The sequence below is a fragment of the Felis catus genome, chromosome A1, assembly GCF_018350175.1.
Source record: "Felis catus isolate Fca126 chromosome A1, F.catus_Fca126_mat1.0, whole genome shotgun sequence".
NCBI lineage: Eukaryota > Metazoa > Chordata > Mammalia > Carnivora > Felidae > Felis > Felis catus.
Genome location: NC_058368.1, coordinates 116,704,522 through 116,725,108, shown reverse-complemented (window position 1 = coordinate 116,725,108; position 20,587 = coordinate 116,704,522). Strand labels below are relative to the sequence as shown.

At 40.0% G+C, this 20,587-nt stretch overlaps 3 protein-coding genes across 5 annotated transcripts in view; all 3 read right to left on the bottom strand.

The window, feature by feature from the left end:
* LOC101098920 (protocadherin alpha-C2) overlaps window positions 1-20,587 on the bottom strand; it is a 176,141-nt gene that overhangs the window by 137,095 nt on the left and 18,459 nt on the right. Inside the window, exon 2 of one of the 3 annotated variants that reach the window (XM_023255957.2) lies at window positions 17,434-18,710. The exons of the other annotated variants lie outside the window; for them this stretch is intronic. Coding sequence (XP_023111725.2) covers window positions 18,624-18,710 — 87 coding nt within the window. The 3' untranslated portion in view covers window positions 17,434-18,623. Of the gene's footprint in view, window positions 1-17,433; window positions 18,711-20,587 lie in introns of those variants that run through there. 3 annotated transcript variants of the gene reach the window in all.
* Window positions 1-20,587, bottom strand: part of LOC101099699 (protocadherin alpha-6) — a 134,975-nt gene that overhangs the window by 101,646 nt on the left and 12,742 nt on the right.
* Window positions 3,882-10,696, bottom strand: LOC123386145 (protocadherin alpha-10-like). Its single transcript, XM_045060225.1, has one exon. The coding sequence runs from the start codon at window positions 9,229-9,231 to the stop codon at window positions 6,790-6,792; it is 2,442 nt and encodes an 813-aa protein (XP_044916160.1). The 5' UTR covers window positions 9,232-10,696; the 3' UTR covers window positions 3,882-6,789.

Genomic DNA, 20,587 nt, shown 5'->3' with positions numbered 1-20,587 from the left:
TAGATTCAGGAATCAGCAGCTTTTGTTCTCTGAGAAAGAACACCGGTGGATTGTCGTTAATATCCCTTATTTCCACTTCCACATGGAAAACCTGCAGCGGCCTGTCCACGATCACCTCCAGGTAGATGCTGCACACTGCGCTCTGTCCGCACAGCTCCTCCCGGTCGATCCGAGAATTCACAAACAAAATGCCATTCTGCAGATTTACCTCCAGAAGGTCCCCGCGGCCTTTGGATGCCACCCGGAAAAGGCGCGGCACCAGCTCTGCCAGCTCCAGACCTAGGTCCTGGGCAATTCGGCCCACGAAAGTGCCGTGTTTGGCCTCTTCCTGGACTGAGTAGTGGACCTGGCCGCTCCCAGCTTCCCAGACTGTGAGCAGCAGAAGTGACAGCAGCAGACGCCGAGTGCGCAATCCCCTTCTTTGAGAGTCAAACATCGCATACGACATTGACTTCCAAAATAAGGTTCTCACACTTACAGTACCAGAGACTCCAGTTAAGGGTTAAAAATCTAGCTGAATTTTTGAGAAGTTTCAAAGAATCCTTTAACAGTAGCGTTAGGCATGATGGAGTCGTTTTTGTACGGGGCGTTCCTGGCCGGTCAGACCAACCCTTGAAAGAACTACTTCCACCAAGTAAAGAGCGACACCTTGCGCCTGAATAGTGAGTACTGTACACTACACCATACATTATAGAATTTTACTTAAAGAGAAAAATATAATAAACTTCACACCTTTCATATTATTTTACTCCCAAAATAATATTTCCAAAGTGCTTATTTAGGGAACACTCGTATTATAAGTTATATTGAAACCGATGGTATGTGGAAAATGGCATTTTATTCTTAATTTGAAATTGAAACTTTTGTTCCTATGTTTGATTTAGAGTTATAAAATTGTTATTTTACTTATCTACATAAATACACACAGACTTTAATTCTCCAGGTAGCCTTATGAAAAGGTAGGGTTAAACATTTCCTAAAGATACTACTTCTCATATCAAAATGTTATCCAATTTGAATTGCTTTACTTCTTGTCTCTCTTGTTACTTTGGCTGCTAGGAAACTCAAAGACCATTTTGAGATTTTAATAATAACTCTTTAGTCTTTAAGTTCTGCATGTTGTGTTCTTACCTATGTGCACTTGCCTTCTATTCATAGCTATTTAATTCCAATTATTTTTGTTATATACATTTGTTTTTGTTACAATCCTATATCCTTTGAAAAACAAAAATATTTTTTCAAATGTAATGTTTAAAACAGAATTCATAATGGAAACGTCTATGGATGTAGACGAAATTATATTTGACACACATGGTTTATCAGGTAAGTTTCATTGTTAACAGTATTATGTGAGGTATCAAAAATTATGTGAGGAATCAAAATGTGAGGTATCAAAACCTTTATGTTAATGATATAGAAGGTGTCTTTCAATTATAAAATAAATTTTATTATAATTCAATGAAATAAATAAAAACCACCATGAAAATGTGTGTGCCATATTGGTATTTCCAAGTCACCAACGTTGGTTTATGTATATCTGTCAAGATATATACATGAAAATAGCTGACCTGTTCCTTGTTGAAACAATTCTGGGTTTGGGATCATAAGTTCATCCATAACAAGGGAAATAATTTCTAATTAACTCCTGTAAGTACCTAATACTGTGCTAAATATATATGGAGAAAATAACCAAACAATTCAACCAAATGACAAATGACTTTACTGTTTGTGTAAATTCAATTTCATAAAACACCAAGTAGAAAATGGGAATTATTGATACAAGTTTTCATTGCATGAAGATGTAATTTGGTTATGTGTTCTGTCTTTTCATATAGACTTGGAATTAAAGGAGTCAAAAGAGAATATAATGGAAGTTTAAAGTAGAAAGTTATTTAGAATAAAGATCATTATAGCTTGAGTATTTTGTTGTAGGATTTAATTTTTTTTAATATTTATTTTTGAGAGAGAGGGTGACACAGAATCTGAACCAAGCTCCAGGCTCTGAGCTGTTAGCACACAGCCTGACATGAGGCGTGAACCCACAAATTATGAGATCATGACCTGAGCCAAAGTTGGATGCTTAACTGACTGAGCAACCCGGGCACCACTTGTTGTATGATTTTGCTGATTCATCTCTGATTTAAAAATATTTAAAAAGAGGTTAGAGAAGGAAGGAGCCAAAACACAAGAGATTCTTAAAAACTGAAAACAAACTGAGGGTTGATGGGGGGTGGGAGATGGGTATTGAAGAGGGCACCTGTTGGTATGAGCACTGGGTGTTGTATGGAAACCAATTTAACAATAAATTTCATACTTATATAAATAAATAAATAAATAAATAAATAAATAAATAAATAAATAAAACCTTTTGAAATGTTACAATATAACAGGCCCACATCTAAAAAATAATAATAAATAAATAATAAATAAAAATATTTAAATGGCATACAAAAATTACTAGTACATGTATATGTATGTTAGTATTTTTCTTTATCTTGAACACACACACACATATATATACACTAGGGCTGATATTATCATCCTGTTAGAACTCTTAGTAAATGCAAAATTCCTTCTTAACAAACCAATAAAGCAAGTGTTGTATGGAAACCAACTTGACAATAAATTTCATATTTTAAAAAATGACAAAAAATCAAAAATTAGTAAAGCAGACTCTTCACTTTTTATAACACTGAATTTTCTTATGCATGTGTGAAGCAATCAGTTATAAGGGCCTCTAATCAAAATATAACATTAGATTACATTAACAATAGATTTAACATGCTATCTGAAACATGTTAGATTTATTTTGGAGAAAAAGGAAGCAAGAGATCTCCAATCATTTCATTACAGAAATTGGAGATTGCAACGTTACATGCAATATGGAGTCCTGAAAGGTAGATAAAGAGATAAACATCAGAAAGGTTACCCAAGCTAGATAATATTACATGTCTGAATTAAAACCAGATGTCATTTTACCAATTACTCTCCAGTAATATGTAGTGGGGTTTTTTTTGAGTATATGAAAGGATATAAGATGAACACCAAGTCACAAAAGAGTTTGATATAGGGCTGCCTGGGTATCTCAATCAGTTAAGCAGCCAAGTCTTAATTTCAACTCAGGTCATGATCTCATGGTTGTAAAATCCCATCCCATGTCAGGCTCTGCACTGACAGTGCGGAGCCTACTTGGGATTCTCTCTCTCTGCCCCCCCCCCCCACTTGCTCTCCTTCTCTAAAAATAAACACTTTTTAAAAAGAGTTGATGTGTTGTATAAACCAATGACCCATCTTTTGCATTTTGGCTGTGATATTTCAGGTATCACCATCTCAACTAGCTCAAATAAAAGAGATCATACTATCTTTGAATTCATCTTTGGGGATGGGCTCAAGATCTGGCAATAAGCTAATGTCAAGAAGTTCATATCAATATTGTTCTTAACATTGATTCAGTAAAATTGATTGAAAGGAACTTTGTGCCTGACCTTTACTAAACCAATCTGATTAGTATTAAGTTTCAACTGTACGTCCTGCTAGCCATATATTAGAGTGCATGATTTAATGTTCTTCTAGTCTTCATAATCCACTAATATAGCATAACAAGTCTGGTAACATTATTATTGAAAACATAAAACAGAGAAACTAATCTTGAAACATACTTAGAAACCCAGGAGGTTCTTAAAAATCAATGGATTAGAAGTAGTAGTCAACTGGGGCGCCTGGGTGGCGCAGTCGGTTAAGTGTCCGACTTCAGCCAGGTCACGATCTCGCGGTCCCGGAGTTCGAGCCCCGCGTCAGGCTCTGGGCTGATGGCTCAGAGCCTGGAGCCTGTTTCCGATTCTGTGTCTCCCTCTCTCTGCCCCTCCCCCGTTCATGCTCTGTCTCTCTCTGTCCCAAAAATAAATAAACGTTGAAAAAAAATTAAAAAAAAAAAAGAAAAAAAAGTAGTAGTCAACATTGTATTATCAAAATTATAGGATATACTCATTGATGTTCACTCTTTGCTATCATTGCTCATTAAAGTATACACAGTTATTTGATCACAGATCATTTGTCCAGTGAGCACAAATCTTACAGATAACAAGACTGAAGAAGACTGAATTCTGAAAAACCTACACACATTCAAAGATTTTCAGGGCAATATACACCTTAAAGCTGTTACTGAAGTATGACATTTTGGAAACACTTATTGAATCCTTTGTGGATGTTCAGGATCCTGGAAATAATCATATTATCACTTATATTTGTCCAAAATATCCTTATTCATAGCATGAAAAGGGCAGGGTCATTTTCATATTTGTCATTTGGCTTTAGTGTTTTGCTAGAACAGTGCAGATCAGAATCTTATGGATTTTCTCACATATTAAATAATTCTTATTTATATTACTTCCAAAAATATATATATAGTCTTTACAATGGCAATTCTTCATTATCTACTGATTGAATAATATAAATACCTATCCCAATGTGGCATGAAGACATGATAATGTGATCAGAAACTCTTCTGAGAAAAAAATCACTTAACATTAAAAAACTCAATTCTGATCTCAATTATGACATTCTACAAAATTAAATATGACAATAATCATGAAGGCTTTTTCTTAAGCAAAACAGAAAGAAGGATTCACTTGTAAACAGTTTGTGCTTGACCTTCGTAGCCAAAACTATGCCTGATCAAAGAAAAGATTTACTGTAGTAAGCTCTATGGTGAATAAAAGAATGGCTCTGGAATCAAAAGATATGCATTTGAGTTTTAACTTTATCATGTGCTAGCTGAATGGCAGTAGACAAGCTACACAAATATCTTCCCATCGCTTAGTTCATCTTTAAAATTCAGGTAGTCACGCATACTTTACAAGTTGTTATAAAGATTAAATAAAATTATATATTTTAAGTCTTTGCATATTGTCTAATAAACTGAAATAGTTCAAATAGTAGTGGTTTATTTATAGCTAGTGACTTTGTTCTTGTTCTATTTTGTAGCTTTGGAGGAAGAGAATTTCAGTGTGATATACTAGGCCCTGGTTTTTCCTTTTCTGAAGATTTCCTAATGTTCATCTTCATAGAAATCATCTTTTTTTTCCTGGGTATAAAATGGTCACTAATGATGTCTCACCATTTCTGTTAACTTCACCCTATTCATAACATCATTCTACTCCATATATAAATATATATAACTTATTTTTCACACAATATAGTTAAAAGATCTCTAACTTGTACACTGGAGCAAAAAAATAATAATAATGAACTTTTACATCAGAGAGACAGAGAGAGAGAGGGAGGGACAGAATCTGAAGCAGGCTCCACGATGCCAGAGCAGAGCCTGATGCAGGGCTCAAACTCAGGAAGTGACAGATCATGACCTGAGGTGAGATGGAGTCAGAGGCTTATCCAACGGAGCTACCCAGGCACCCCCTCTGTGATTCTTTAAGCAATTCACATAAATATAGCTTTTGGACAAAAAAAAAGTTTGCATCAAATGTATCTACAGTATACAATGTTAAATTGCAAAATGTGATCAACACCATTGTCAAATAGAAGTGCCTTTGTGTATATTCCATGGTTGTTATGCATAAGCTGTTTAAACCAAAGTCATTTCAATGACCAAGTGGCTTGGGGAACACATGAATCAGTATCACCTTTCCCCATTACGGGAACACTCCCTTAAACTCAAAACACAAAGGAGTGTGATTTTTTTCTACCCTACCCTAAAAAATTTCCATACAGCCTCATAAATAATGAGTCCCATGAATGTAAGAAGCATAAATATGATCAAATATAAAATAAATCTTCCAAATAAAGTAAATGGAAATCAATGAATTAATATGGAGGACAGCAGCAATAGATTCAACAGGCAATTAGCAAAACTGAAATTATATTGAGAAGTAAAGAAAAGGGCACCTGGGTGGCTCAGTTGGTTGAGCAACTGACTTTGGTTCAAGTCATGGTCTTGCCATTTGGTGTTCAGTTCGTTAAGTTCAAGCCCCACATCAGGCTCACTGATGTCAACACAGAGCCCTCTTGGGATCCTCTGTCACTTTCTGTTTGCCCCTGCCCTGCTTGTGCTCTCTCAAAAACAAACATAAAAAAAAAAGAATTACGTAAAAAATGTAGTTTATCTGAAGCAGCTGAAGACTATGAAGAAAATAAGCTTGAAATTGTGAGAGACTTAAAGACAAAAAAGTAAAGTCCTCTTCAAAGGTAAGGCTGAAACTTCACCGAGTATCTCAAAGAAGTATGCCATTGATGATAAAGAAACGAAATTATTTATAAAAGGAAGCCACCTCAACAGCCCATGCCCATTAGTAATAAGCGTATAGTTTATAGAGAAGTAAGGATTTAAATAGATTTCAAACTCAAAATAACTAAATTATGAAGTTATGCATTATTATGGTAATTTTGAATACATTTAATATAATTAGTGGAGGACATCAATTAGAATAAGAAAATAAATAGGAAGAATGAACTTGCTGCAAAGTTGAAAACTAGAAGATGTAAGCTTTGCCCATATCTTCCATTTCCCATGAGCGATCCTTGCTTTCCTTACAGGAGGATTTAACCTTCTTCATTTATAGAAAGTGTTAGCCAGCTGTTTCGTTATTGCAATTACTACCACTCTCATTATTTCCGGCAAATAAATAATGTTCCAGGCATGTTCATAAAGACTTTAGTGAAAAGTAATGAAAACGGATGGACTTCCAATGTGCTTTAAAATAAACCACCCCAAGGGAAAAAAAACCAGAAACAAATAAATGAAGTAATAAATTTACAATAATATTGCTGAACATACTATGCAATTGACATCAAAAGGCATAAAATATGTTCCAGAATTACTGTACTTACATCATTCCCGAAAATATCCCGTTGTTCTCCACTATCTCCAGAACTTGAACCGGGAGGAACACAAGGGCTGAAGGCCATGAGGTCGGTCTTGGGCGGACCCTCCCCAGAGCACACCCTCTGCCGCCTCTGCTGCGAGTACGACCAGCTCCCCACCGCGCTGGAACACACCAGCGTGGGCTTCCCCGGCCCGCACGCGCCCTCGCTGGGCGGCGCCGAGCACCGCAGCGCCACGTACAGCAGCAGCGTGAGCACCAGCAGGCTGGACACCGCGCAGATGGCGATGATCAGGTACACGTTGACATCCACCAGCGCCGTCTCCGCGCCAGCGGCGCCCGCCAACACCCGCGACGAGGCCTTGGGCGCCTGGCCGCTCTCCACCAGCGACAGCAGCACGGTGGCCGTGGCCGTCAGCGCCGGCTCGCCGTGGTCCCTCACCAGCACCAGCAGGCGCTGGCGCGGCGAGTCCGCCTCGTCCAGGCTGCGCGTCGTGCTGATCTCGCCCGTGTACAGCGCCACGCGGAACGGGCTGCGCGCGCCACCCGCCGCCGGCTGCAGCTCGTACGACAGCCACGCGTTGTAGCCCGAGTCCGCGTCCACCGCGCGCACCTTCGCCACCACGTGGCCCGCGCCCACCGACCGCCACACCAGCTCGCTCACGGCGCCGCCCGCGCCGCCCGCCCCAGGCAGCGGCAGCAGCGCGGGCGCGTTGTCGTTCTCGTCCAGCACGAACACCTGCAGCGTCACGTTGCTGCCCAGCGGGGGCACGCCCGCGTCGCGCGCGCTCACTTGGAACTGCAGCAGCTCCAGCTCCTCGTGGTCCAGCGGCTGCAGCGCGTACACCTTGCCGCTCTCCGCGTGCACCGACACGTAGCTCGACAGCGCACGCTCGCCCACCCGCCGCTCCACCAGCGAGTAGGACACCAGCGCGTTCTCCTGCGCGTCCGCGTCCCGCGCGGACACCGTGAAGATGTGGCAGCCGGGAGGGTTGTTCTCCTTCACGAACACCGTGTACTCGGCCTGCGCGAATGTCGGCGCGTTGTCGTTCACGTCGGCCACTTCCACGGACACGCTGGCCGTGGCCGACAGCGAAGGCGAGCCCCCGTCCCGTGCTGTCACTACTAGAGCATAGTTCGCCACGCTCTCGCGGTCCAGGGCGCTGTCCAGCACCAGCGAATAGTAGTTCTTGAAGGTGGACACCAGCTTGAAGGGGACGTGGGGTGTTAGTGAGCAGGTAACTTGCCCGTTGCCACCAGCGTCACGGTCAGTTACACTGATTAGGGCGATGACAGTCCCCAGTGGAGCATCCTCTGGAACAGACAGCGATAGTGAAGTCACTAGCAACTCCGGAGCATTATCGTTAATATCCAAGACTTCTATCAAGATTGTGCAGTGACCAAACATCGGAGGATTTCCTTTGTCAACTGCTTCTATTTGAAGTTTCCATAATTTAGTTTCTTCAAAATCTATTTTTCCGTTTACTTTTATTTCTCCACTGTCTGAATCTATGTGAAAAGAGGCTTCTGTATTAGAGGAGACATCAGTTGCAAATGAATAAAGAATGTGACTGTTGGAACCTTCATCCAAATCCGAGGCATTAAGTCTAATAACCAGAGTACCGTTTCTCGAATTCTCCAGTAATTTTACACGATGGACTGCTTTGTCAAATACTGGGGCGTTGTCATTTGCATCCAGCACTGTGATGTGTAACTCTGTGGTACCTGTCAGCTCAGGTTTGCCCCCATCAGTTGCTTTGAGCACCAAGAGAAGCTTTGAAGCGACTTCCCTGTCTAAAGATTTTTTTAGTACTAGTTCGAGCGGTTTTACCTGTTCCTCGTTGGTGGGTACTTCCAGAGAGAAATATTCGTTGGGGCTCAGTTTGTAAGTCAGCAGAGCGTTGGCCCCGATATCTGCATCATACGCGCCCTCTAGTGAAAAATGAGAGTCGAGAGCCCTAGTTTCAGAAATAAACAATTTTTTTTGTGTCGCTGGGAACATTGGCGGGTTGTCGTTAATGTCCTTCACCTCCACCTCCACATGGAAAACCTGCAGCGGCCTGTCCACGATCACCTCCAGGTGGATGCTGCATTCCGCGCTCCGCCCACACAGCTCCTCGCGGTCGATCCGAGCATTCACAAACAAAATGCCATTCTGCAGATTTACCTCCAGAAGATCCCCGCGACCTTTGGACGCCACTCGGAAAAAGCGCGGCACCAGCTCTTCCAGCTCCAACCCCAGGTCCTGCGCGATGCGGCCCACGAAGGTGCCGTGTTTGGCTTCCTCCGGGACAGAGTAATGAACTTGGCCGCTCTCGGCCTCCGACGCTGCAAGCAGCATAACCGAGAGCAGCAAGCGCTTGACTTCCTGGCCACCTGATCCTGAAGCTAACATCCTGCTCTGTTTCAGGTTAGTAAATCAACGTTTCATGAGAGGAAATGTGTAGTCCTTTTAGATCTTTCTTTTGAGTCTGTTCCTGAGATCTCTACTGGATCTTAACAACATGGGTGTGTATAGTCTTTAAAACACCGGAACAGTGGAGATTCTTTCTGGTCCGTGAATAATGGTAAGTTTCTTCTGTTAAAATAATCCTCTTCTTGGAGAACAACGACATCCTGTGGCTCAAAATGGAAGTGCCTTTGTGTTTATACTATTTCTTTCACCTATACTGCTTCTCTCAAAATTCCTTCATATATTGGTCCATGTTTTACTTTGTAGGCTTTTAATTCTTTACTTATACATTCTTTGTGTATGACCACTAGCTCTACAAAGGTAGTTTTTGTTTTACAAGTTAGAATCCTAAGAAGAGTTTTATCTTGGATATAGACATCTAAGAGGACGTACTACTACTGCACTAACTATACATTATCATGTATAATTATCATGTATATAAGCGTGAAAAGTCCACATTTCTTGGTTATTAGTGTCGTGTTTTTTAGACTTCTAGAAATTGATTACTTTGGAATGGACTTTTATTAAGTTTACTCCATTGCTAACACTAATTTCTATTGCTTAATCCTTGTACTATGTTAAATTATTCTAAACATTTAGTTCAGTTGTACACAGAATAATTCAAGATGCAAGTTCTCTAAGTTACCACCTCAATATAATGGTGTTTCAAATCAATGCTGATATGCAAGCTATTTATCAGTTTACCCAAAGATTTATTTTATTTGATGTTAATGAATTTACCAAGTACTGACCCTTAGAAATAAAAAGTATATTTATCTTTGCCTCATTTTAAAGCTTTTGTTTTTCAATTATAGTATCTGCTAAGGGTGAATGTTGTAGTTTCCATCCTGAAGAACAACTTAAATTTGCATTATATCCACTACTATTTGAAAAATAATTTCTTTCTACCCCCCAACCACTGAATCAGGAATTCAAGCTATATTTGTCTGATTGTTTACACACATTTTATTCCAAAAATGGTTTAAGGAGACTAGAGTATATAAAGCATTCCAAATCTAATTCATTCACTCAATTTTATTTTCCTGTTCTTATCTCAGATACAAAAACCAAACTGAAATTTGCATAGGAACTGTTATCTACTGCAATAAGCTTATCAGTCTTGTAGGAAAAGAGAAAAATAGTTTAATCATTCTCAAGGCTGTTAAGAAACCAACTATATCCAGTATTTGAAATCCTTTTGATAAGATAGCAGCCACCTGGAAAATCCCAAACTTTCTTACTAAAAAAATATTGTAAATGGCTACACAAAGGAATCTTAGGTTTTATGTGAAAGTGAGCTGTAGTCTTCATTTTGGAACACTTTTTAAAACAGTGATTTGAGGGGCGCCTGGGTGGCTCAGTCGGTTGAGCGTCCAACTTCAGCTCAGGTCATGATATCGTGGTTTGTGAGTTCAAGCCCCATGTCGGGCTCTGTGCTGACAGCTTAGAGCCTGGAGCCTGCTTCGGATTCTGTGTCTCCTCTCTCTGCCCAACCCCCACTTGTGCTCTGTCTCTCTTTGTCTCTCAAAAATAAATGAATGTAAACAAAATGAAAAATAAAATAAATAAAATAGTGATTTGATTATTATAGATCTATGCAAAAGATTTATAGTTATAACTACTTTTAATTATTTTTTAATTGTGGAAGCCATAAACTCAAGACCAACATATTCGCCTAAAGAAGAGCAAAAAATTTTAGCACATGGGGGGTGAGTGTGACTAAATTCAGAAAAAAACATGACTAAGAAATAAATCCCCTTGCGTTTGCTAATTTAAATAATCCAGTCCCTTTGAGAATGATGCCATACTGAAGGTCCATTCCATTTTTGGCTTAAGGAATTGGTTCATTAATTAAGTACACATAAAGTACACATTAAAGATCGTTTTTCAAGTCCCCAAATTCCAAGGCTATCTCATATAGCTAAATAACTATGGTATACCAGTAAAGCTATGGGTTGGTTACTGATCTTGACACAGACTAACAAATACTATGCCTTGAAGAGCTGTAGAGTACTCATGATTAGCCTGAGTTTAATGCCATCCAATAAAGAATATATTAAACATGATTATAAAATTAAGATGTTATAACTTTATTTTTTTTTAATTTTTTTTTCAACGTTTATTTATTTTTGGGACAGAGAGAGACAGAGCATGAACGGGCGAGGGGCAGAGAGAGAGGGAGACACAGAATCGGAAACAGGCTCCAGGCTCCGAGCCATCAGCCCAGAGCCTGACGCGGGGCTCGAACTCTGGGACCGCGAGATCGTGACCTGGCTGAAGTCGGACGCTTAACCGACTGCGCCACCCAGGCGCCCCTTGATGTTATAACTTTAAAAGAAATTGACATATTCCTTTTTTGACAAGTATGTTAAAAGCAATTCGTGACTTGGAAAATTTTTTGATTTCATTCTAAAATTTTTAATAATTCTAAATAGAATGAAAAGAAACCATCCATAAAGTTTTTTGAAATAGTTATCTTAAAACAGAGACAGAGGAAGACATTGTCAAACTAAAAACATAATGTGTCTTTACTATCTCCCAACTTATCCTGAAATCCCACCTTGTTTCCTCTCCTATTTGCACTACCTCTTGCAAAGACTTTAAAATTATTATGTTGCTGGGTAAAATGCTAATTAGTTATGTTAAATTTTTGGTGCATAGTTGTGTTTTAAACATGCCCCCCCCCAAAAGCAAAGTAAAATAAATAAGACTAAATTGGTAAACACACAATTCTGTGTTTCATTAATTGCTCAGATAAACAGATACCTTAGTATAAGACCTTTCTGCAAGGGGGATAAAATGATATTATAAAGGGCTGAAAGAGAAGGCAGATATAAAAGAAAGGAATTCTGTACACAAGTTTAAATACTTCGCATTAACTTATCATTTGTAATCTCTGAGAGTTACAGACTGGCCATGGGAAGTATTAACACTGAAGGCAATGCCATGCTTAAACTCCTGCCACAATTGTCTTTTCTCGTGTTCCTAAACTTGAATAGAGATTTCAAGGGGTTTGTTTTTGGTTTTTTTTTTTTTTTTTTAGTTTTTTTTTGGGGGGGGGGGTGGGGAGAGACAGAGACAGAGAGAGAGAATCCCAAGTAGGCTCCGCACTGTCGCACTGTCGGTGAGGAGCCAATGTGGGCTCCAACTCATGAACTATAAGATCATGTCCTAAGCCAAAATCAATAGAGGGATACTTAACCAACTGAGTGACCCAGGTGCCCTGAGATTTCAAGATTTATGGGAAGCTTTTTGTGAGGCACATTCAGAGTAAAAATTCAGTCTGCATACAGAACGGAAAGAGTATTGCTAAGAACCAGAGTCAAGATCGTAAACTAGCTGCACTGCTATTTTGGTAACACTGAACTTAAACAAAAATTAAATCATAGGGATCACATAACATGTTTTAGAATGTAATAATGAATAGGATAGTGTTGGCATCCTGCGAGTTAATTATCTGGCATTTCTCAGTCCACCTCTTCCAACACAACCCTGTTTAAGATGACTAAAGTAGTTATAACCTAAATTGCACTTATACGATATGAAATCAGTAGGAAACATTCTAAGAGAACAATTCAATTTTCTCTTCAAATTTTTCATATTAATTTTGACTAAAGTAACTTTTTTGAGCTCCTTAAAGTGATTTTCAAATATTCTCCATTATTAAACATAATCATGACTCTTTCCTCAGAATGAAAAAGCTAATACTTGAATATCATAAGCAAGATTTCATGCTGATAGAGGAGTAGATGATAAAAAGCTACTGCGTAAAATTATGTCAATAACTATTACATAATAACTATTTTTAATGTTTAATGTTTATTTTTGCGAGAGAGCCTGCGAGTGGGCGGGGGGTGGGGGGCAGAGAGAGAAGAGGACAGAGGATCCTAAGCAGGCTTCCTGCTCATAGGAGGGAGCCCAATGTGGGGTTCGAACCCATAAGACCATGACCTGAGTCAAAGGAGGATGCTCAACCGAATGAGCCACCCAGGTGCCCCAATTATGACATTTATGAACAAACTTTAAGTCTACACATCTTACCATTAAAAACAAAATGTAAACACTGCTTACTGAGGATATAGTATGCATTATAAGTTATATTGTTTCACCATCAAGAGAATTTACCAGAGCAGTCTTTGTTAAGATAATAGGGTCATTTCAAAATTTAGATTTGAAAGTTAAATAAAATTAAAGTACTAATGAGTACAAATTAAATAAAGTACTAATCTCATAAATACTTGTAACATAAAAAAGACAGTGGTTTAAGGGAAAAAAAACTACAAACTACATCAAATACTTGTATTGGAAATATAAATATTTAAAAATAGGTTGAATAATTTAAAAAATTGAAGTATCAAGAAAAAATGCATAAGGTACAATAGACAAAATGCAACATGAACTTTAAAATAAATATTATATTAGGTATTACTAAAATATTTGATTATACAAATATGCTATGTTATAAAGGATGAAAATATCCGAGACATACATAAGATGGCGGAAAGCGGTTAATAAAATATTATTCATAAGGCAACATATGGAAATAAAAAGTAATAACTCACCTTCCTTGAGTAGTCCTCTCCACTAGACTGTTCTTCCCTTTGCACATCTGGTACTGGACACGGGGTAAGGCTGGGACTAAAAGCCATGAGGTCGGTCTTGGGCGGACCCTCCCCAGAGCACACCCTCTGCCGCCTCTGCTGCGAATACGACCAGCTCCCCACCGCGCTGGAACACACCAGCGTGGGCTTCCCCGGCCCGCACGCGCCCTCGCTGGGCGGCGCCGAGCACCGCAGCGCCACGTACAGCAGCAGCGTGAGCACCAGCAGGCTGGACACCGCGCAGATGGCGATGATCAGGTACACGTTGACATCCACCAGCGCCGTCTCCGCGCCAGCGGCGCCCGCCAACACCCGCGACGAGGCCTTGGGCGCCTGGCCGCTCTCCACCAGCGACAGCAGCACGGTGGCCGTGGCCGTCAGCGCCGGCTCGCCGTGGTCCCTCACCAGCACCAGCAGGCGCTGGCGCGGCGAGTCCGCCTCGTCCAGGCTGCGCGTCGTGCTGATCTCGCCCGTGTACAGCGCCACGCGGAACGGGCTGCGCGCGCCACCCGCCGCCGGCTGCAGCTCGTACGACAGCCACGCGTTGTAGCCCGAGTCCGCGTCCACCGCGCGCACCTTCGCCACCACGTGGCCCGCGCCCACCGACCGCCACACCAGCTCGCTCACGGCGCCGCCCGCGCCGCCCGCCCCAGGCAGCGGCAGCAGCGCGGGCGCGTTGTCGTTCTCGTCCAGCACGAACACCTGCAGCGTCACGTTGCTGCCCAGCGGGGGCACGCCCGCGTCGCGCGCGCTCACTTGGAACTGCAGCAGCTCCAGCTCCTCGTGGTCCAGCGGCTGCAGCGCGTACACCTTGCCGCTCTCCGCGTGCACCGACACGTAGCTCGACAGCGCACGCTCGCCCACCCGCCGCTCCACCAGCGAGTAGGACACCAGCGCGTTCTCCTGCGCGTCCGCGTCCCGCGCGGACACCGTGAAGATGTGGCAGCCGGGAGGGTTGTTCTCCTTCACGAACACCGTGTACTCGGCCTGCGCGAATGCCGGCGCGTTGTCGTTCACGTCGGCCACTTCCACGGACACGCTGGCCGTGGCCGACAGCGAAGGCGAGCCCCCGTCCCGTGCTGTCACTACTAGAGCATAGTCCGACACGCTCTCGCGGTCCAGGGCGCTGTCCAGCACCAGCGAATAGTAATTCTTGAAGGTGGACACCAGCTTGAAGGGGACATGGGGCGACAGTGTGCAGGTCACCTGGCCATTAGCTCCAGAGTCACGGTCGGACACGCTGATCAGGGCGATGACAGTGCCTACCTGAGCATCTTCTTGTACTGGAAGAGCCAAAGAAGTGATAACCACCTCAGGTGAATTATCATTTTCATCCAGAATTTCCACTAAGACAGTGCAGTGACCAACCATAGGTGGGGTTCCTGTATCTGTCACATCTACGTGAATTTCATAAGTGTTACTATCCTCAAAGTCAATAGCATCATTTATTCGTATTTCTCCCGTTATTTCATTCATTAGAAATTTCCTTCTTACGCTGGATGGAACCAAAGCACTAAATGAATATATCATTTCTTTGTTTATTCCTTCATCCGCATCAGACGCATTCAGCCATATGACTAACGTTTGGTTCGCTGAATTTTCATACATTTTAACTTCATAAACGGATCGGTCACACATAGGCGCATTATCATTGGCATCCAACACCAAGATCAGCAGAGTAACAGATCCAGTATATTCGGGTTTGCCTCCATCGGTTGCCGTTAATAATAACTGAAGCTGAGGATTTTCTTCACGATCCAGCATTTTTCCTAGAACAAGCACTGGAAATTTGCCTTTGTCTTTTTTGTTTATAATATCAAGAATGAAAAACTCATTTGGACTGAGTCTGTAAGTAAGCACTGCATTCTCTCCAACATCCGCATCAGATGCGCCTTCTAGCGGAAATCGAGAGTCAAGCAGTCGAGATTCGGGTATTGAAAGCTTTTGTTCTGAGACGGAGAAGACTGGTGGGTTGTCGTTAATGTCCTTCACCTCCACCTCCACATGGAAAACCTGCAGCGGCCTGTCCACGATCACCTCCAGGTGGATGCTACACTCTGCGTTCCGCCCGCACAACTCCTCCCGGTCGATCCGAGCATTCACAAACAAAATACCATTCTGCAGATTTACCTCCAGAAGATCCCCGCGACCTTTGGACTCCACTCGGAAAAACCGCGGCACCAGCTCCGCCAGCTCCAGCCCCAGGTCCTGCGCGATGCGGCCCACGAAGGTGCCGTGTTTGGCTTCCTCCGGGACCGAGTAGTGGACCTGACCGCTCCCCGCCTTCCAGGCTGCGACGAGCAGAAGCAAGAGAAGCAGGCGCCCGTCTCTTGGCCCCCTGGGTCTGTAGACCAACATCATACCTTTCTGCCGATTTACAAACTGATGAATCAGCGGTCTAGAACAACTGCTGTCTGAATTTTCCTATTCGATTTCTTACATCCACTTTTATGGAAACGGCCGAGATCTGCGAATGTAGTTCCTTTCTAGTCCTCGAGAAACAGGATTATGCCTTTGTTCCAAAAAAAATTTTGTGGAAGACAGCGACATCCGGTGGCTGAATGTGTAAGTACAATTCCGTGAGTTTTAACAACTTGTCTTTCATTCACAGCGTTTGATTCTATTTGTACATATTTGTAGCTCTATGGATCTTCAAAACTTCACATGAGGTTTCTTTTGTACATAATAATAATCATTGTCGACCTTCAGTTCAGCGTTTTCTTAAATTCAGAATCTCGGGAAGTAATTTCTTCCCCATGACTCTCATTAGCTACATTTGAAAATGCTCTTAATATTTTATAATACTAGTGTATTAGTATTTTGCTGGATAACAAACTTATATGTCTTCAAGTTTGATACTTAATTCATTTCTCTTTCTCATTATTTTTGCGATTAAATAAACCTTACCAGATGCTAATCTCAAGTATCACTTCTCTGTGAGGTGTTTGAAACTCTTAAATTTCAGTAATCACTAGAAAGTTGAGAAAAGAACACCGGCTCAATATTGGAAATGACTCCATTCTGATTCCTATTCTTAAACTTACTGGTTGTGTGACTCTCTCTGTCTCTGTTTCCAGTTTCAAAACATTCATACAATAATAATATGGGCGTTGTGTGAATTATGATACATTAGATACCTAGGATATTACCTTAAGGAGACCTAGGATATTACCTTAAGGAAAGTGAGTGGCTCATAAATGGCAATATTTTCAGCCCTCAATTTAGCCACATTTATTTTCATAATGGTCGAGACCAAAATCAGCTTTTTGGTAAAAATTATTACCTATATAATATTATCATTCTGCAATACCTTTACGATTGCTACTACACAGGCTGAGTGGTGGGTGATTCCCATCTTAGGAAAGCAGAAAAGTACTTTTTTTGAGAAATCAGTTATACAGGGAGAAGTTACATTTTTTATATGTATCTTACATGGGAAAAAAGAACTTTAATTATGATTCTAAAGATAAGCACTTTCATCTTTGTTACATTTAAGCTTTTTGAGTACCCCAAATATACAGTTTGGGAATTATCTAATAGTTTTATCAGTGTCAATAAAATATCCATTATCACCTGGAGTAAAATATTTTCTCTCTTAAAGTTTTTAGAATCAAGTATTTAGCAAATGAAATTCTCTATTAATATATCTGCACTACTGAAAAAAGAGAAAAAGTTCTTTTTTTCCCCAAAAAGGAAAAACTTAATAATAGGACCTTTGGTCTTATCCAAAGGTTATTTTCTTTACTTTAATGATATTGTAAGTTATAACAGAGATCAATAATTTTGAACTCTTTCAGTTGCTATTAAGAGCTGAAAAACAGACTAACACTTATGAACAAAAAAAGTGACAGGAATGAGAGTCATTTAATTCATGGATTCATGTGTGCCATTAAATTGTTTTTATAATCTTCAACTTCTTCAGATTGACCCTAGGTGAAAATCCATTCAAATCCTGGTTTTAGTGGCTATTTTTCTTGTAAAGCACAAATTAAAGTGTAACAACTTATGTATCTATCTACGATACCAATCAATGTTTAGTTTGAGCTACTTTCTGGAATCTAAAAATAAGTTTATTAGCGAATAATCATCGCAACACAAGGTAATAATATAAACTATACTCCATTCCTGTTAATGTGCATTTTATAGCAAGTAATAGCATAAATGTGCCAGCTAAATCTGCAATAATGAATACAAAGCAGGGGTAGTTAAATTATATACTCTCAATTAATAGGAACTTGCTTTGCTAAGTGTCTCATAAGCCTATTAGATCTAAAACTTCAGCTGAATAAGAAACACCTGGAATGCTTATTGAAAAGCAAGTTTGCCAGTCCTACTTATTTCAGAAATTGTGGAGTAGAGTCTGGGAACCAGAATGTTCAATAAGGACTCCAGATGTTGCTAATGCAGTTAGCATTATCAGGTCTAGGATAGGATAGGCTGGCCATAGACCCCAAGTTACCTGGGATATACTCTGTTTATGTCTGTAGTCTTGTATACTTACTTATAGTGTCCCTTCACTCTCAAAAGTGTCTAAGATTAAGTCAGAACTTAGATAGTTAACCCTATATAAAAACTACAATTTAGGGGCTGACATAGGAAGTTTCATTATTGATTTAATGGTTGCTGCTTGAATTGAGGAGTGTTACCCACAGAAACACAGAGGGCTAGTTACTAGGCAAAAAACGAAAATGTCTTCCATGCTCTCACTTCTCCATTTTGAACTTCTCAGCTGTTTCAAATCCTAACCTCCCTGGATCCCAGTGTGTGCATGCTTCCTGATGATCCAAAAGATAAATACATTGCTAGATGTTCACTGATCTTCTGAAAATTTGCACATGATGATAGCCCATATTAAAGAGAAAATAAATATTAATATAAAGGATGAAATTACCAATTATATCAATACAGCTATCAATAATAAAGAAGAAAATTTATAATTATAGAAAACATAGTAAATAATAAATAATACTAGCTCTAAGAGACTAAAGGAGCGGGGAGTTAGATTTCTAGCACTCCTTGATCCATATAATCCATATAACATATAATCAAATACCTGAGCCCAATTCAAGTGACATATGGAACCTGAAAAAAAGTGCAAGGACAGAGATATTTGAAGGTATAAGTCTAGATCTAAGGCAAGTTATGCTGACAGACGTAGACAAGATTGATTACAGGAGCTCAGAGAATACTCAAGTTTGGAAATAAACATGATGAAAAGAAAACAGATCACTTTGTAACATATAACAAACATGTTCTCTATAAGGGAAAAGAAAAAAATGCTGAAATATATTATTTAATTTCACTTGCACTTTCATTGTTATATTGTGGCTCTATTTTCAAAGGTACTCTGATTTTGCTCTGAGGTTTTTTTTTTTAAGTTCATTTATTTATTTTGAGAGAGAAGAGAAAGCATGCATGAGCAGGGGAAGGGCAGAGAGAGAGAGAGAGAGAGAGAGAGAGGGAGAGAGAATCCCAAGCAGGCTCCATGGTGTCAGTGCAGAGCTTGGGGAGGGGCTCAAACTCACAAACCATGAGATCATAACCTGAGCGAAAACCAAGAGCTGGACGCTTAACAACTGAGCCACCCAGGTTCCCCACTCTGCTGAGTTTTTAATTAAGGAGTACCTTGTAAAATATCCAACACAATAAAAACACCAGAATATAAAAATAAGTCACATAACAAAAATGCTACATAAATATAAAGGAAGTTTCTAAAATATAAATTAGAAAATAAAAGCTTGGACTAAAGACCCAGTGTGAAGAACCACCGATTTCAGGAAATATAAGTTTAACATGTAATAAGTTTAAAGGTGTACAATCTCATCTCCAGATTTCTGTCTTTCAGAATATTGAGGGGAAAAGTAAATCATCCTCTCCACTGATGGAGTAACTTTTTAAGTGACAGACTATGAATTTCAAGAGAATTCAGAGTGTAGAATTTAGATATATCTCTAATGCTCAAACATTATATACTAACAAAATTTTTAGTAAAAAGGAGAAAGTCATTTGAAGAAACAAAGTACATGTCAGGAAGTATTTTCTCCAATATCAGATAAAATATCAATGTCAAGCATAAAGAAACATATTTTACACAAGTTGGAAGGAGTGTTACATTTCTAACATTTGGTGTTTGATTCCTAAAGCAAAGTAACTGATTTCTAGGGTACACTGAAATTTACTCATTGACGTGAACACTGAGTAGTGCTGACCAACCATGTTTCCAGTCTCCATCCAGAGGAAAGTAAAAAACTACAAAGTTAACAAGGTAAAAGCTACTACATATTTCTGCTTATGGGTTTCTTATAAACAACAGAATTATACTAAAATATCATGCATACTTTAGAAATGAATAAATGACAGAGTAATGCTGAAGTATACTTAATGTGTAGCAATTAAATTGTTTTTCAACTGATACTTCTCAGGCAGAGAGGTAGTCTGGCTATAGAAATTCAATACGACCCCATAACAGATTTTAAATAAAACTGATTCAGCACCCAATAAATACCTACTCAATGTATGGTTTTTAATGATTCTCAATTAGAAATTGAAACTCAAAAGTCAGGTATAAAAGTACTTCTGAAAAACAAGAAAATATTGACAGATCTCTATAATAACTGGGTAAAACTAAGTACCGTCTGAGGTAACGAGAATATTTTTCAGGCTTCAAATACAAATCTATAAATAAATAAAACATTTGA

Bases quoted from the DNA above. Each gene is read 5' to 3' on its own strand.
- LOC123386145 (XM_045060225.1), bottom strand. From the start codon at position 9,231: ATGTTAGCTTCAGGATCAGGTGGCCAGGAAGTCAAGCGCTTGCTGCTC.